This window comes from Notamacropus eugenii, chromosome 2 (genome assembly GCF_028372415.1).
Source record: "Notamacropus eugenii isolate mMacEug1 chromosome 2, mMacEug1.pri_v2, whole genome shotgun sequence".
Classification (NCBI taxonomy): Eukaryota; Metazoa; Chordata; class Mammalia; order Diprotodontia; family Macropodidae; genus Notamacropus; species Notamacropus eugenii.
Genome location: NC_092873.1, coordinates 485670347 through 485688838, shown reverse-complemented (window position 1 = coordinate 485688838; position 18492 = coordinate 485670347). Strand labels below are relative to the sequence as shown.

General features: G+C 38.0%; 1 protein-coding gene across 1 annotated transcript; it reads right to left on the bottom strand.

The window, feature by feature from the left end:
- Positions 1-5419: 5419 nt before the first annotated feature.
- Positions 5420-13182, bottom strand: LOC140529858 (low affinity immunoglobulin gamma Fc region receptor III-like). The gene is made up of 5 exons (XM_072648830.1): positions 13096-13182; positions 12073-12093; positions 11541-11795; positions 7028-7285; positions 5420-5993 (listed from the first exon to the last, which is right to left on the bottom strand). Exons 1-5 carry the CDS (start codon positions 13130-13132, stop codon positions 5884-5886), a joined length of 681 nt encoding a protein of 226 aa, XP_072504931.1. The 5' UTR covers positions 13133-13182; the 3' UTR covers positions 5420-5883.
- Between the last annotated feature and the right edge of the window lie 5310 nt (positions 13183-18492).

Genomic DNA, 18492 nt, shown 5'->3' with positions numbered 1-18492 from the left:
TTTCTCCCACTTTCTCATGGACCTCTCTGGTTGGGGTTCTCTCTTTTGTACAGTTCCTACCATCCATACTCTCTTAGAATGGGAGAGATTAGCTTGATAGTCAAAGTCTGATCTGATAAGTCATGGGGTCAGGACAAACTCTAAGATCATGAAAGAGGGAGCACAGGGAATCCTCTGCCTCAAACCAGCAGGCAAACATCTCCAGCACACTCATTGATAGAAGCGATGACACCAAGGCAATAATACACCAGACATTATTGACAGAGACTCCCTTCTTGTACCTTACAGCTCTTATCATAACATCTTTGATGTTAACAAGTCTAGATTTGGATGTTTTAATTCACTTAAATGGGGCAATTCTCTCCTTACAATTTCAAAAAACTAGAACAGGAGTTTCTGCGTCATGGGCCTCTTTGGCAGTGTGGTGAATCCTCTAGACTCCTTCTCCAAATAATGTTTTTTTAAAAAATAATTTAAAGAAGTGCTAAATTTCAGTGACAGGTTAGTGAAAATAATGATGTAATTTTTTCCCCATCCAAGTTCATCAAAAAAATCTCTGGAACTGGAAGATCTATTATTTGATTCTATCTCTGATGCTTGCTACCTGTGTAAACAGCCTTGGACAGATTGTTTCTCCTTTCTGAACTTTAATTTCCACATCTGTGAAGTGAGGGAATTGATTACCGAAGTCTCTTTTAGATTTAAATCTATGGTCCTATTACGAGAAAAGTTTTTCTCCTAGGCAGCTAAGGGTGAACTGGCTTTTTCTTGGTTCTGGGAAAATTTGTTAAATTGAGGCTGGAGATTAGGGCTTGGAGTCAGGAAGACCTGAGTTCAAATCCAGCCTTGCACACTTACTAGATATATGACCATGGACAAGTCATTTAGCCTCTGTTTGCCTCAGTTTTGTCACCTGTAAAATGGGGATAATTTGTTGTGAGGGCCAAATGAGATAATAATTGTAAAGTACATAGCACACAAGGCAAGTGCGATATAGATGTTAGCTATTATTATTATTCTGTAATATTCTAATTCACTTCATACATTCCTTCAAGTTACATAGTCCCAAGTCACCACCACTAGTCAATCTATTCCTAACTGAAAACGAGAGTGTGCTTTTTCTTTTTCAGAAGGGTTGGGTTAAGGTTTCTATTTGGGGCCTCCTTTGATAGAAAGAATCAAGCTGAGTTAACAGGGGTTTTCTCTCTCAGGGCCTGGGTTCTTGCATCTTCTCTCTCTCTCTCTCTCTCTCTCTCTCTCTCTCTCTCTCTCTCTCTCTCTCTGTTTGTCTGTCTCTCTCCCCCTCTCTCTTTCTCTCTCTGTCTCTGTCCCTTGTCTCACTCATCCTCATTCATTCTTTTTCTCTTCCTTCTTTTTTTCCTCTCCCTCTTTTTTTCCTGTTTCAGTTTTTGTTTGTTCATCAAGACAACCTCAATAGCTCATCACCAGACCTCGAGGGGTTAGTCCCCTGGATGAAGTGAACAGTTTTGGAGTATTGGGGAGCCCTTGAAGAGTATAAAATCATTCAGAGATCATAGATTGAGAGATAAAAGACAACTTAGAGGTCATCTAATCTAACCCTTTCATCTAACAGATTAGGAAAATGAGAAGATAGAGATTTGGGGACTCTAGTATGCTAGGACTAAAGAAACTTCACAGAAGAATTAGGGGAGTCAGACAATGCTGAAAGGGATAGGGTGTGGTGTGTGTGTGTGTGTGTGTGTGTGTGTGTGTGTGTGTGTGTGTGTGTGTGTGTGTGTGTAGGAAGGTATTATAAGATAAGGCCTGGTAGTCTTGAGACCACTATAACAGTGTCCCTCAAGGAAGGCTACAGCTTATAGAATCTATGCATGGAAAGCATTGCCATAAGATTAGGTCTGATGGTCTTGAGGCCATCTAGACAGTCTCCCCTTAACACAAGCTGTAAGCTTATACAACATATTTGTGTAAAAGTACTGACAGTAATATTTGTCTAAGGCTAGCATAGTTATGTGCCCGAAAAAGACTATTTTGTCCATCACCAGTTCATTTTTCTTCTTGATATACAATATTTCTAAAAATAATATTTTGCCCTGGCCCTGATATACAAATAAGACAGCTTTAGGGATGCCACCCAAAATTGGAGTATAAGAACTCCATTCTCAGCAAAGTACCTCAGAGGGTACACCCTCCCCTCTAGCAAGAACACACTTTCTTGCAGGAGTATGTCCTTCCTGTTGAATGGACTCCTGTCTCTGTGCTCCCAGATGCAATCCCACTTCTTATGTGAGTTATCCCCTATGTTAACGTTTGTGAATTGTAAATCAGGCCCCTTTCTCTCACTCCCCTTTGCATTGACCTGAATCCCACTGTCTTACATATTATTCTCAGTATCTAAGCCCTACGATCTCTGGCTGACCCACAGGCATCTCTTTAGACATAAGACATAAACTGGGTACCTGGACAAGGACATAACCTACTGACAACAGAACTTACATTGGAGGAGTATGACTGTGAACCTAGTCACAGAAAGCAAGGGTTAACTGGAACCCTATGTCCTCCCATGAGGGACTTCCTTATGCCACAGTGCTGTCGAAAAACAGAAGGCCATATGATTTAACTTGTGAGGAAACACAGTAAGACTCCCTTCCCCCCTTTCCCCATAACCTATTGCTTCTTTAGGCTACGTATTACAAAATCATATTAGATAGTACTTTATTCTGAAGTCCATGGTTCCACTAGAATGAGGAATGCTTATCCATATTTCCTTCTCATTTGTGAAACTAAGTCCTGCACTGAAATTATGTTTTGTCTTATTGTGGAGTTTTGTCTTTGGGGGGAAATATTTTAAATCGTGAGTGAAAATGGTTGGTGTCAGGGAGGAATGTTCTGAGGAAGGACAGATTTTTTTCTCTTTTTATTTTCTCTTTCTCTAAGCAAGGAAGGAAAGGAATACACATTTAATACGTACCTACAATGTGCCAGGCACTGGGCTAGGCATTTTACAAATGTTACAAGATTTGATCTTCACAACAACCTTGTGTGGTATGTGCCATTTGATCCCTATTTTAGAGTTAAAGAAACTGAGGCAGAGGCTAAGTGGCTTGCCCAGAGACAAAAAGCTATTAGGATTCTCAGGTTCAATATGAACTCAAGTCTTCCTGACTTCAGGGCCTGCACTCTGAATACTAGTGGCCCCCCAGGAGAGCTTAGACTTAGAATAGTTTAATTTAAAAAATGTCTTGACCAACTTACGTACAAAGGGCAGTGTGTTGAATTTTTCTTCCACACTACAAGGAAGCATTAAAGAGATGATGCAACAAGACGAGAATTAAGGCAGTGCTTGCCACACTTAGGTAGAAGCTGATAACTCTGAATGAGCTCAGTCTTTACATAGCATCAGGCCCGTTCAGTTTATTTGAAGGCCAAAAACACTTCCAGGTGAGTCCTCCCTATGGGCCAGAGCCTTGATGGTCTCTCCCAAAGAAGCTCCTTGTTCCTTGTACCTCATGTCATTGACACTGCTGGCTGCAACACCTAGACTGGATTCTGATGCCTGTGCTGATGAAACTCAAATTCTTAATACAGATTGAAGACTTTTCCCTCTGAATCTAGAATGGAAAAGAATAAACAGGCCAAGGACATTCCATTTCTCAGACAGAAAGAAATACTTCTCCCTTTTTACTTATGGCATTATATGCCATAAGGGAAGGAATCACCATGGCCCCCAACCTCCTCCCTACACACAAAAATGTAGTAGGGACAGTGAGAACCACCTTGGACCTTTTGAAAAGGCTGATGGTTCTGGCTGTTCATTCACTCACTCCTCCCAAACATGTGGCAGGCAAACTGAAACCAGTTAAAATATCTCCTAACATGCTCATATTTATGTATATATACATACACACACACATGTACATATATGTGGATGTGTCTATGCACACAGATATGCAGAGGCATATATATGTTTGGTTCTGTTTATTTTGTTCTGCATCAGTTCATATATTGAAATGTCTCTTTAATGCTTCTCTGAATTCATCATATTCATTATATTTGCGGCTAAATAAAATTCATTTAGTTTAACATTCCCTTATTATGGGACTCTATTAACAGGTCTTTGCTCTCACGGAAAGTCTTGGTGTAAATATTTTGGTATAGACAGGACCTTTCTTTCTGTTTTTCACCTCTGAAATATTTGTCTTGGAGTTTCCTGTTCAGTTCTAAGGTTAAGCTCATTCCCTCCTATCTTCTCCAACATCTTGCTCCTTTCATTTATTTCCTCTACTTTAATCCCTTCCCTTTTACTCGCTCCTTCTCTTTTGCTTTCAAGCACACATGACTTTTCCTCATTTTAAAACTAAAACTAAAACTTTATGCTCAACTCTGCTTGAACCTCTAGCTTCTCACCTAAAGGCAACTAAGTGGTAAAGTGGACAGAGTAGTGGGCTTGGAGTGAAGAGGACCTGAGTTCAGATTTGACTTCAGATCTCAAATCTGACCTCAAGAAAATCAATGAATGAACCTTTGTCTGTTTCGCTTTCGTCATTTGTAAAAGGAGTATAATAATAATTCCTACCCCTCCAGGATTGTTGTGACAATCAAATGAGAAATACTTAACATGGTGCTTGATACATAGTAGGCACTTAATAAATGCTTATTCTCTCATTTTATTTCTTTCCTATTTACTGGTGAACTTCTCAAAGGAGTAGGGTAAATAAACTGACTCTACTTTCTCACCACCCATTCCTTAACATCCTAAAATCTGGTTGCAATCCTCACTACTTTATGGAAATTGTGATGTCATCAACCTGTAGGATTAGGGATAAGGTCTCATTTTTGCATCTCCAACAGTGATTATCATAGTGTCTTACACACAGGAAATGTAAATAAATATTTATTGAGTAAATGGATTCAAAGGGGATTCTGGGAGTCTCCTTTGAAATGAGATGATATTGGGGTTGAAGTACAGCCAGGAACATGGCAATCTTAAGTAGGGTCAGGCTGTACAATTAAGTTGGAAATCAGTCTGGATACATGTTTTTTAAAAATTTATTTTCTATTATTGATGTACTTTGTCTTTACATGGTAGTCATTTTCTTCCCTTCTGACAAAGAAAAGCAATCAAATAAAAATATCTTCTAAGGAAAACTTTTCTGCCATATATACAACATTCTGGCCTTGTGGTCCCACTCCTCTCTGCTGTAGGGGAGGAGGTATAGACATACTATTTTCTGATGGATGTGGTGGTCTCTTCTGCGGGTCTTAGGATACTTATAGGATCCCTTGACCCAGTCTCTTATTCAACTGTACTGCCTTAACTTTCACAATTCTTTTATTGTCTTTCACTTTTCATCAAACCCCCAGTATCTACAACTCTCCAAGACAGATATGGTGAATTATCTTCAAATCACCCATGTAACAGACATATGCAGACAAAATGTTCAATTGTTACTGTCCCAGAAATTTATTTGCTTATTTACAAAAGTAATAATATTTAACATAATACTTATAAAATGATTTCGTACATTTGTAGTGTCCTTCCGTGTCTAAGAGAGAGTCAGTAATGGTGCACTGTAGCCCTGAGCTGCTAGGAACTCAGCCATAAGAAGGGTGCTAGCTGAAGCTTACTACTTTGCCTGGAGCTCACAGACACCTCTATCTTCTGAAGACAAAGAGATACTGGAGGTCAGGCATAAGGAAGAGTCCTCATCCCAAGCTTGATAGGAATCATCCACTGATGCCTTCAGGAAAGGACTAAGAAGGATGAGGACTAGGAGAAGAGGAAGTAGACAGAGATGAATGGGTCACTGCTATGCCAAGACCCTAGTCATTTCACAGGCTGATGAATTAGTCATCCTCGGGTTCTTAATGCCATCTGGTTAAAGGGCGCCTTGTGTTCTTCTTTTAGCCCTTGACCTCTCTCTGAAGTGTGAAGTACAGACCAGTGTCCACCGCAAACAGAATTCCCATCACAAGGTAGAAAGAGAAATAGTACCAGGAAGGAAGACTTGGATCTATATTTGTACAAAAGTAAGAGGAAGGAGGAAGAACCATTAAAATCCTAGTGAATCAGCAAATCAAGTCAACAAATATCCACCAAGCATTTACTTCCTAAAGGAGAAAGAAAGAGAAGGAGGCCATCTGTCCTTGGGCCTGGGGTTTGGGAGGGTTACTGTGAGATCCCCAGAGGGAAGACTGCTTGAATCCTTAAAGTGACCTGATGCTAAGAGTCTCAGCCAAGAAGTATTCTGAGGGTCTCTCCTAGCCCAGGGGTGGGGAAGGAGGAGAGAGAGAACATGATAAGAGTGTGGTGCTGCACCTACGCTGTACTCATGCTGCACTTGAATTTTGTAATATGTGACATCAGTTTTCTTATTGTTGCTGCTCTTATTTATTACTATTTATTATAATACTATTATTACTATAAGTTTGGATTAAAGTTCTTTGATCTTCTATCTAGCCCCATGTGATATTTTCTTCTTCATGCGATAAGATGGAAAGAACTTTTGTCTGGGCCCACAGACTCAAAAGATGAACTCCTATTGGTCTTTCTAGGATTCAGGAATTCAGGATTTCACCAGAAGGGACAAGCACCTGATCATTCACCCTGAGAACGAGGGAATAAGTTGCAAGAATTCATGCTAAAGTTATTCTGGTCCAAATGATTGTGAGTTTGGTTGAATCAGGAAGCATTGGAACAGGATTCTAAAAGATGGAGTGGGTTGCATGGGAAGGCAAAGTTATTCCTTTCAATGGAGGAATCCAGAGTTGGGGAATGAGGGGAGAGGCATAACTTCTGTTCCTTTGCAGTCACATCTGAATGAATGATGCCCCACATCCCAAAAAGTCCTTTGTGGAACTTAGATACAAATAAAATAGTCAACCAATGCAGGTTACTTTCAGCCTTTGTGCTGGTAGCAAGAAAGGAAATTCACAGTGATGGGAAGTACTCCAAAACTATCATAAACCCTCTCCAGATCCATCCTCCAAAGTCACCTTCATTCAAAGTCCCAAACCCTTCATTCTTTCCTGTTTGGGTGTATCTTACCTTGGACAGTAATTCTCACCACTCTTGAGCTCTCATTACTCCTATTTTTTATGTTTGCTGAACAGAAGTAATCTCCACTGTGAGTAGAGTTCACTTGGTTGATGGAAAAGTTGGAATTACGTTGAAAAAACTTAATTCCTTCGCCATTGTGATAGTATATGACTTTAGACATATTTTTGTTTTGCCAGCTGTGGCACCTCAGTACCATGGGCTCCCCTTTCATATAAACCAGTTTCAAGGTCTGGAGTACCAGCCAGTCTGAAAAGATGAACAAAGACCAAGAATCTAGCAGGCTCAACTCAAAGTAGAGTCTCAAGTCATTCTAGATTGGGATGGGGCAAGATGGAAAGTTCCCAGGACAAAAAAAAATGTCAGCATTGACTGGGTGCTATAGGAGGCTATAAAAACACAACCTTGCTGCCCCTGAAGACCTCCCAATTTAATAGGATCATAACATAGACACCCATGCGAAAAGATCAAAGTATATGAAAAAGTATATAGAAGTAGAAATAAATGCATGATGCTATCTCTCTTCTGACAGAGGGGAGATGGATTCAAGGTGCAGAATGAAACATACATTTTCAAACATGGCAAATGTATGGATTTGTTTTCCTTGACTATATATCTTTGCTATAAAGATTGTGTTTTTCTTCTTTTCCTGGTGGGATCTGGAGAGAAAAGAGAGCTATCAGGAGTGTTGCAAAAAAAAAAAAAGAAGAAGAAAAGAAAGAAAAATGGTTATTGGACATGTTTTAATGCATAAAAGGGAACAGAATGAAGTTCAGAAGGAAACACAAAGAAATAGGATAGCTTTTAAAATAACACATTGAATTTCTTACATACTTTTTGAAAGCAAACTATACATAACAGAGATATGTGCTTTCACATTTAATCTTTTTTCTGTTCTATTTCACATATGAAAATGTTTATTTTGGGGATATCCATTAGGTTCAGAATTTTAGAAAATAAAAGAAATGCATTAATGGAAACACAACATAACATCCATCTGTACATTCTGGGGAGCAAATCCCAGGATCTTTGTGGTCAAATTAAATTTTAAAATTCAATTTAAGAAGCATTAGTTTAGCATTTACCATGTGCAAGGCACTGAAGGTACAAAGACATAAGTGAAACAATCCTGCCTTCCCTCAAAGAGCTTATATGTCTACTGGGGGAAAACAACGTGTATATAGATAAGAAAATACAAACTCTCCAAAAAGCAAATGGGGTGAGGGGAGCAGAAACAATTAGGGCAATCAGAAAAGAACTCCTAAAGGAGGTGGCACTTGAGGTTGGTCTTGATGAGAGAGAGGATTCCAAGGAGCAAAGGTAAGAGGAAGAATGTTTCAGGCATGGGGGACAACTGGTCCAAAATCACAGAGGTGAGAGCTGGCTGTTGTGTATAGGGAATGGCAAGTAGGCCACTTTGACTAGAATACAGAGTCTATGAGGAGGGGCAACATTAAATCAGTCTAGATAGTTTAAAGCCAGATATGAAGGGATTTAAATGCTAAGCAGGGAAGTTTCTATCTCATCCGTATTTTCGTAGGTTAATGGAATCATGGAAGCTTGTTGAGCTGTGGACTGACATGGTCAGACCTATGGTTTTAAGAACATCAGTATGGCCTCTATGTGGAACGTGAAAGGGAGACAGGAGAGACTATAGGAGGCTATTGCAATCCAGAACTAGAATGATATAGTCATGTGAGTAGAAAAGGGACAAGTGTGAAGTTAGAATCAGTAAACTAGAGAAGTGATTGGATTTAGGAGGTGAGAGAGGAAAGTGAAGAGTCCTGGATAACTTCTATATTGCAAATCAAAGTAAGGCCCTTGACAGAAGTAGGGAAATTAGAAGGAGTGATGAGTTTAGGGGGCAAAATGAATGAATTCAGTAGATCAGCTTCTGATACATCCAGATAGAGCTATCTAACAGGCAGCTGGAGATGTGGAAGCTCAACCTCAGGAAAGAGTTGAGGGTATAATATGTAGATTTAGGAGACGTTGCATAGAAAGAACCCATGGGAGCTGATGAGATCATGGAGACAGTGCTGAGAGAGAAAAGGGCACAGTAGAGAATCCTTGGATGCATCCCAAACAACATGGATACTGAGAAAGATCATTTAGCAAGGAGGAAGATAACCCAGAAGGAAGTGTATTACAAAAACCCAGAGGGGAGAAAGTAGCCGGAAGGGTGGTGTGGACAAGGGTATGCAGTGTTACAGAGAGGTCAAGAAGGATGGGGACTTTAAAAAAAAAGATGATAGGTCTAGAAGGAACCTCAGAAGCTGTCTAATCCAATCCTATTTTGCAAATGAGAAAATGGAGACCCAATCACTTGCCCAAGGCAGTAGAGATTGTCAGCTTGCATGGAAGGATGAGTTCATTCTTACTGTGAAGCCAGTGTTCATCACATGGTACTATGCTAGCTCCTTGCATGGTACTATGTTAGATCATTAGTAACTTCGGAGAGAGCAGTTTCAGTCAAATGATGGGGCAGAAGTGAAACTGTAAATGTTTGAGAAGCAAACGTCATGAGAAAGTGTAGATAAAGGTAGACAGTTTTGTCTTTAAAAAACAAAAAAAGGTTTTTAGTCTCTTTTGTTTTTTAACTTTGCCTTGTTTTCTGCCTGTATCCCTTCCACTATATCTGCAAAGTATCCCTTATAGCAAAGAATTTTCATTAAAAAAAAGAAGAGAAAAAATGTAAGTAAATGCAACTAATATATCAAAAACATGTCACATCACATATAATGTTCCATACCCAAGGATCTTCCCACCTCTGAGAAGAAGTGGAGGGAGATGGTGAACATTTTTTTCTAGGACCTTGGCTGTGAAAGAGCAGAGATGTAGAATAGCTTGTTAGGGATAGTAAAGTTAAGGGAATTTTTAACGGTGAGGAGACTTCAGCAGAGAGGGTGCTGATGGGTAAGGAAATATTTTAAAAAATTAGGGGGAGAGAGAGAGAAAGGATAGTCAAAGGGACAAGCTTCTATAAGAGACTAGAGGTGATGGAATCAAGAACACAGACTGGTTGGTCTTGGGATCATCTCCAGTGTTCTCTCCATTGAACTGCATTGTCACCTACATAGAGATTTTAATTAAAGTCTTGAGCATGGATAAGTTCCCATTCATTGAGAATTAAAGATGAGGAAAAAAGAAAAAAAAATCCTAGAGGATCATCTTCATCTAGGGATTGGAAAGAGGAAGGAGGCCAAAAGAAAGAGCCAGAACTGAAATGAGGAGCACCATAACTGTGGCATCTCATGGAAGTTAACAATAAGGAAAGTTTCAGGCAAGACAATGGATGGTAAATACTGTCAAATGCTGCAGAGAAATGAAGCAGGAAAAGGACCCAGAAAAGGGGACTGGATTTAACTCATGAGAGCTGCTGGAGAACTGTAAGAAGGCAATTTCACTGGATAATTGTGGGCAGAAGTCTGACTGGGGACAGATTGAGGTGTGAGTGTTCTATGTGCTGGGAGGAAAAAAAGATACAGGGAGTATAGATCACTTTTCTGAGAAGGTTGGTGGTGAAAGGAAAGTGACAGGATTGTAGATTAAGTGTGTAGTACTGTCTGGGGAACAATATTTTAAGGCAGGCAGGACCAGCTTGTTTGCAGGCTGAGGAGAAAGGTCTGATAGAAAGAGACATTAAAGACACAAGAGAAATGATGAACCAGTAATATCTCCAGGAGAAATGATGAAGAGCACAGATGATGGGATTAATTTGGGAAAGGAGGTGTTGGATCATTTTCTCTAAGTCAGGTAAGAAGGATGGTTTGAATGATGAGGGAGATAGGAGGGAAGCTCAGGTATCTCCCATCTGATGGTCTGGATCTGCTTTTTTATGAAGCTGGCAAGGCGGGGTCATTTGTTTAATCAATTGGCAGTCATTTATTGAATGCTTGCTATGGGCTGTATTAGGCACAGAGGGAAGCACAGATAAAAATGAATGGCTCATCTTTGAAGGGCTTACTGTCTACAGAGGAGAAATTTTGCACATATAAATAAGTATATTCAAGCTACACTCCCCTTTTAGATTTGGACAATTTTCTTTGTGGAAAGGAGCAGAAACATGAACAGTTTTGAGAAGACCTGAAAGAAACTGATTCAGAGAAATGTACTTAAGACAAAAATGGTCACAGTGTCTTGTTTTCCAACACCTTGTTTACATCACTACTTTAGGGTTAAGTAGGAGACCTGCATAGTTTAATTTTTTTTTTTGACTAGGGTTGGGGGATGGGGTTCTCATAACCATATTATGCATAAATAAAATAATCATTTTATCATACTTTAAATTATGTATTACATATATAAATAAAATTACTTTTATATTTTTTTTTACAGGTGAGAACACTAGTAGCTGGGGTGAGGATGGGGAAATCAAGGAAATTTATTTGTATAATGTTTTTTAGCTCTGTTCACCAGCATGTAAGTATGAGTGGAATCTGTGTATAGAATCCATGAAGCTTGGCAGTTAACAGGCTGGTTAACTGCAGGGCCCCTCACTCACCTGGGAAGACTTCTAGCCTCGCAGGATCACTGGGAGCAGACTGCCCTCTCTGGCACTGGTACTTCCCACTGTGGTTGATGCTGGCTATGATTTTGTAGTCTTGGATTTGGACTGGAATAATCGTGTCATTGTGGAGCCAACGGGTGGAGCTGTTTTCAGGGGTGCCAGACCCTTCACACCTCAGAGTTACAGAGTCATCCTGGAGCACCCTGAACCATGGTGGGTGCAGGGTCACTACTGACTTGGAGAGGCTTGCTGATGGTAGAGAGAAGAGAAGGAAAGTGTCCTCAGTCAGCTCTGGAAGACAAGTGAGCTCCCACTTATAACCCATAGCCAGACTTGGACAAATGTAGGAAAAGGGGCTTTGGGCACCATTTTTCTGGGTTGACTCCAATGGGAATCTGATCAGAAAAACAGAAAGTGAAACCCTATTGAGAGCAGAAATTGCTGATCCTGTTCTTTCTTTGTGACATTCTGTAGTAGCTAGGCTCTGAGAATTCTGTTATTTTGAGAAATAGAGGAGCAAACTCACCTGCTTTCTTGCCAGCCAGAGCTATAAGAAAAAGAGAGGAGAAGTCAGCAAAGGGCAGGGGGAAGCACAGAGCACCTGGAGCATGTTTTTCTCAGGCTGCTCTATGAATTGTCTTTTACAGAAACATGAAATGACCTTCCTCCCTTTAGTATCTTGTCCCATTGTCCTCAACTCCTCTGCCCACCTTGCTGATAATAATAACATTGATGGAGTGCTTTACTACGTGCCAGGTACTGTGCTGATTGCTAGATAACTACAAACTCATTAGATCCTCACAACAATTTTGCAAGTCATTATCCCCATTATACAGATGAGAAAATTGAGGCAAATAGAGGTTAAGTGACTTGCCCAGGGTCACACAGCTGGTAAATGTCTGAGGCTGGATTGGAACTCAGGTCTTCCTGATGCCAAGCCCAGCCCCATTTCCACTGCACCATCTACCTTCCTTTTTTACTGCCTACTTGCTATGATCCTAGAAGCACAGAAAACAGCAACAACGCTGAATTTCAATCCAGAAGGTTAGAAATTCTTAGGAAGAAATCATATAATTTTAGAACTCTATGAGATATTAGTTATTTTCTACTCCATCTGCCTTATTTTGCAGATAGAGAAAACTGAGGTTGAGACATAGTAGTTAGAGCCCTGGACTTGGATTTAGGAAATCAGATTCAAATCCTGCCAAGACAAGCTGTGTGACTCTAGGCATATCATTTAACCACTCTGAGGTTCATTTTCTTCACCTGTAAAAAAGGGGATAATGAAAGCACCAAACTCACAGGATTATTGTGAATGTCACATGAGATAATATATGTCTAGTACTTGGTAAACCTAAAAGTCTCATTTAAACGGGAGCCATCATGACCCAAGGACATAGTCTACCCTCTCTTCCCCAGCTATGTCCAGTCAAAGACGATGTCCTTCCCATCCTCCCAACCCCTCAAAGAGATCAATGCTCTTATCTGGACTTGGAAATGGTCTCTGCTAGTCCCAGGGACCTGACTACTCAGTGAAACCATAACTCACCCAAAAGCAGCGAAAATGGCAGTAGCAACAGCTGCATTCTGCTGGGGTGAAATAGACCAGTAGAACTGAACTGTCCACTGTACACTGGGACAGGATGTGACCTAACTGAGGCTTTTAGAATGAGTTAGAAAAGAGGAAGGAAACCAATCGTTCCCCCTCCCCCACTCCAAGTTGCTTTTCCTGGAACCAATCTTGGTTTTTGTAAAAGAAAGCCCAGTAGGCTGAGGCTTCTAAACCTGATCTCTGGGAAGTAAGACTTCAATAGTACAGTTGCTATCACTCATCTCAGGGTCAGCAGAGCCTGGCGCCCGACCTGAGGAGGTACTTTGGGGAACACTTCATTTACCCTACATGTAAGAAGGAGGTGGGTAGGATTTTGTCTGGGACTTGAAGGAAGTCAGGGAGGTCAGGAGGTAGAAATAAGGAGGTAGAGAATTCTAGGCACAGGGAACAAACAACGAAAATTCCTACAATCAGAAAATGGAGTATCCTGTGCCAGGAACAAGAGAGAGAAGACAGGAAAGGGGGGAGCTTGGCAAGTTATGAAGAGCTTTGAAAAACAAATAGAAGATTTTATATATGGTGAGGCCTCATGCGTTACAAGGCCTATCCTGTGTGGTATGGCTCAAAGCTGAGTTCTTGAAAAGACCAATAAGATTGATAATTAACTAATCTGATTTTTAAAAAGAGAGAAGAAAATTCAATTAACCAAATAAGCAAACAAGGTGAAATCAGAACAAAATCAGAAGAAATAAAAAAAGAATAATCAGAGCGTATTATACAAAATAATATTATAAAAATTAAAATATAAAAGATAATAAAAATTATAAAATCATTAGAACATATAAAAATCATAAAAATTAAATAAAAAAACTTTAATTTAAAAAATTAAAAATTTTTTTAAAACTGAGAACATAAAAAAGAGGAATACCTTCAAAAGTATAAAATATCCAAACTATCAGAAGCCCAAATGGAGATTTTAGGTAACCCAATCTCAGAAAAGGAAATTAATTTATCTATAAAGGTGCCACCAAAGAAAAAAAATCTTCTAGTCCTGATGGATGCACAGAAAATTCTATCAAACTTTTACAGAACAATCAGTATCCAAACTCCATAAATTATTCTCAAAAATTGAGAAACAAAGCACTGCCAGAATTCTTTTATAAGACAAATATAGTCCTAATACCTAAATGAGGGGAAGATAAACCACAGAATGAAAACTACATACCAACATAATTAATGAACTCAAAAATATTTTAACAGAATCTTGTCAAACAGACTACAGTGGTTTATCTAAGAAATTATTCACTCTGAACAAATTAGATTGGTGTATAGTTCATATTTTGGAGAGATTTGAAAGGTCATGGGAAGCAGAGAAAATGTCTAATCCTCCACCTTGTTGCATAGCTTTTCAATGTGGTATATAGAACAGAACTTAATACTTCAGATTGTAGCCTAACCACTCAGTGGAACATTTTTACTTTTTAAATGCAACCCAAGATTGTACGACACTGTTATTGGGAGCACAGCCTAATATTTCCTCATCTGTAAAAAGAGGGGCTTGGACTAGAGGCCTCTAAGTTCCCTTTGAAGTCTAGACCTAGGACCTGTATCACAGGATTTAATTGTACCAGGTTTGCTGTCCACTAAAAAACACATTTCTAAGCACATTCTCATCATCTACAAGTGAAGTTGTGTTTTTAAACCTAAATGAAGGGTTTTACATTTTAACTCTATCAAATTTCATCTTATTAAATGGAAACCTTTATATTAATTACTTTTTTTTATACAATTGGGGTTAAGGGACTTGCCCAGAATCACACAGCTATTGCGTATGTGAGGCCATATTTGAAGTCAGGTCCTCCTGTTCCAGAGCCAGTGCTCTATCCACTGTGCCCACCTAGCTGCCATATGTTAGCTAGGTTTTGAATTCTCTCTTCTTTCTCTGCTTTTCCTATGATACCTGGTATAGCATGCTTCATTACTATATTCTCCAGACTGCTCTCCTCAGTTCAGGACACTAGCAAACTCTGTGGCTCAAAGAGTGACCTCAGTTCAAAATTAAAACAACCCTCTTTCTGCCACAAATAAAGGAAGCACTAAAAATTAAAGATGAAATTAGTAAAATTGAGTGTAAGAAAACCATTGAATTAATAAAGAAAACTAAGTGTTGGCATTTTGAAAAAATCAATAAAATAGGTAAACCATTGGTTAATAGGATTAAAGAAAGAAAGAGAAGAAAACCAAGTTACTAGTATTAAAAATGAAAAGGATGAATATACCACTAAAGCAATTATAAGGAGTTATTTTTGCACAATTATATGCCAATAAATTTAACAACTTAAGAGAAATGGAAGAATATTTACAAAAACACGAACTGCCCAGTTTAGCCTAAGAAGAAATGGAATCCCTAAACAGACCTCTTTTAGAAAAAGAAACTGAACAGGCCATAAATGAACTTCCTAAGAAAAAAGCACCAGGACCACACAGATTTACAAGTGAATTTTATCAAACATTTAAAGACAAGCTAATTCCAATATTAAATAAGTTATTTGGAACAATAGGCAAAGAAAGGATCTTACCAAGCTCCTCTGGTGAAACAAATATGATAGTGATCCCTATACCAGGAAAAGTAAAAACAGAGAAACAAAATTATAGGCCAATTTCATTAATGAATATGGATGCAAAAATTCTAAAATAAAATACTCGCTAAAAGATTACAGCAATATTTTGCAAAGATTATACATTACATCCAAGGGGGATTCATGCCAAGAATGCAGGGATGGTTTAAAATAAGCAGAACTATTAACGTAGTTGATTATGTCAATAACAAAAGTAACAAAAATCATATGAAAAGTCAATAAATCCAGAAAAAGCATTTGATAAAGTACAATACTCTTTTTCTATTAAAAATACTTTATAGGCATAAATGAACTTTTCCTTAAATTGATAAGAATCATTTACCGAAAACCATTAACAAGCCTTATTTGTAATGGGAATAAGCTAGAAGTCATCCCAGTGAGATCAGGTGTAAAACAAGGATGCTGACTGTCACTAACAGTATTCAATATTGTATTGGAAATTCTAGCAATAAGAGAAGGAAAAGAAGGAATTAGAATATGGAGTGATGTAATAAAACTCACTCTTTTTGCAGATGATATGATGATATACTTGGAAAATTAAATATATTATAAAATAAATACTTATATACTTGAAATGAAATATACTTAAGAACTCAACAGAAAGTTAATTAAAATAATAATTTCAGCAAAGTAGCAGGATATGCAAAGTAAGCCCACATAAATCATCACCCCTATAAATTATCAATAAGATCCTGCAGGAAAAGCTAGCTAGAGATACCCCATTTAAAATAATTCTAGATGGTATAAAATATCTGGGAATATACCCATCAAAACAAACCCAGGATCTACGTGAGCAAAACCATAAAAAACTTTGTACACAAAATCAGATTTAAATAAATGGAGGAATATTAATTGTGAATGGGAAGGCAGGGTCAATATAATAAAAATGACAATTTTGCCAAAATTTATATATTCAATGCCACCCCAATTAAATTACCAAAAATTATTCTACAGAGCTAGAAAAAATAACAAAGTTCATTTGGAAGAACAAAAGATCAGGAATATCTAAGAAATTAATGGAAAAAATATAAAAGAAGGAAGTATATCAGTACCAGATTTCAAACTATAATATAAGGCAGTGATTGTCAAAAGTATCTGGTACTGGCTAAAAAATAGAAAAGTAAATCAGTGGAATGGAGTGAACATGCAATTTACAATAACAAATGAATAGAGTTACCCAGTATTTGACAAGGGCAAAGACTTAAGTTTTGGGGATAAAAATCCATTATTTGATAAAAACTTATTAGGAAAGTTGGTAAAGCAGTCTGGCAGAAAATTGGGCAGAGACCAATATTTTACACCATTTACCAAGATAAGGTCAAAATAGATACATGACCTAGATATAAAGGGAGATGTTATAAGAAAATTTGAGAAACATGGAACATATTACCTATAAGACTTATGGAGAGGTGAATAATTTATGAACAAACAAAAGATAGAGATGGTTGTGAGATGTAAAATGGATCATTTTGATTACAGGAAATTTAAAAGTTCTTGTAAAAATGAAGCAAATATATCCAAGATCAGAAGGAAAGCAGAAAACTGGGGGAAAATTTATAGACAGTTGCTCAGATAAAGGTCTCATATCTCAAATACATAAAGAACTTTATTAAATCTATAGAATGCAAGTCATTCCCCAATTGACAAATGGTCAAAGGATATGAAAAGGTGGTCTTCCAATGAAGTCAAAACAATCTGTAGTCACATGAAAAAATGCTCTGTCATTATTGATTAGAGAAATGCAAATAAAAACAACCTTGAGATATCATTTTACACCTATCAGATTGGCCAAAATGATTGAAAGGGAAGGTGACAAATGTTGGAGGAGATGTGAAAAAATTGGAACCTTAATTCATTGTTGGTGGATCTGTGAGCTGACCCAACCATTTTGGAAAGAGATTTGGAATTATGCCCAAAGAGTTATTAAACTTCCTCTAGCCTTTGACTCAGCAATAACACTTATGTCTGTTTCCCAAGATGACTAGGGAAAATGGAACATAACCTACATGTTTGAAAATATTTAATAGAAGCTCTCTTTGTGGTGGCAATGAACTGGAAATTGCAGGGAAGCCTGTGAATTGGAGAATGGCTAAACAAATTTTATATGTTCATGATGGAATCTTACTCTGCTATAAGAAATGATGAGCTCAAAGATGTTAGAAAAGCTTGGAGACCAGACCTCCATGAAATAATGAAGACTGAAATTAGCTGAACCAAGAGCAGTATTGTTATAAGAACATCTTTGAGCAACAAAATCATTGTGTCTATTAGAAATACCTAAATTAACCTTAAAGGTCCTATGAAGTAAAATGCTGTTTGAATCCAGAAAGGAATACTATAATGGTGTAGGAAACGATGAGCTGATTGATTTAGAAAAACATGGAAAAACTTGGATTTATGAAGGAAGATGTTATCCACCTTCAGAGAAACAGATGATAGGAAGAAATAAGTACAGTATGGTCTTACATATATGTGCATGAGTGTATATGTGCACATATGTGTATGTTTATAGAATTCTATGTACATGTATATGTATATATATCCATGCCTAATTATAGTTTTCTTTAGAGTGTGGGGGAGGGGAAAAAAGTTAAAAGCGCACAGCAGAGAAAAAACAGCAAAGAAGCAAAGAAAAGGTGGGCAACTTTGAAAACAATGCATTTATTATAAAGGTGTTCTTGAAATAGAAATTTATTGTTTTATATTGAATTCTCTCTTATGATCTGCTGTGTACAAGGCACTGGTTTTTTTAATT

Bases quoted from the DNA above. Each gene is read 5' to 3' on its own strand.
- LOC140529858 (XM_072648830.1), bottom strand. From the start codon at position 13,132: ATGCAGCTGTTGCTACTGCCATTTTCGCTGCTTTTGG. The intron at 12,094-13,095 runs GTGAGTTATGGT...TTTTTCTTATAG, and splicing joins GCCATTTTCGCTGCTTTTGG to CTCTGGCTGGCAAGAAAGCA. The intron at 11,796-12,072 runs GTGAGTTTGCTC...CTCTACCATCAG, and splicing joins TCTGGCTGGCAAGAAAGCAG to CAAGCCTCTCCAAGTCAGTA.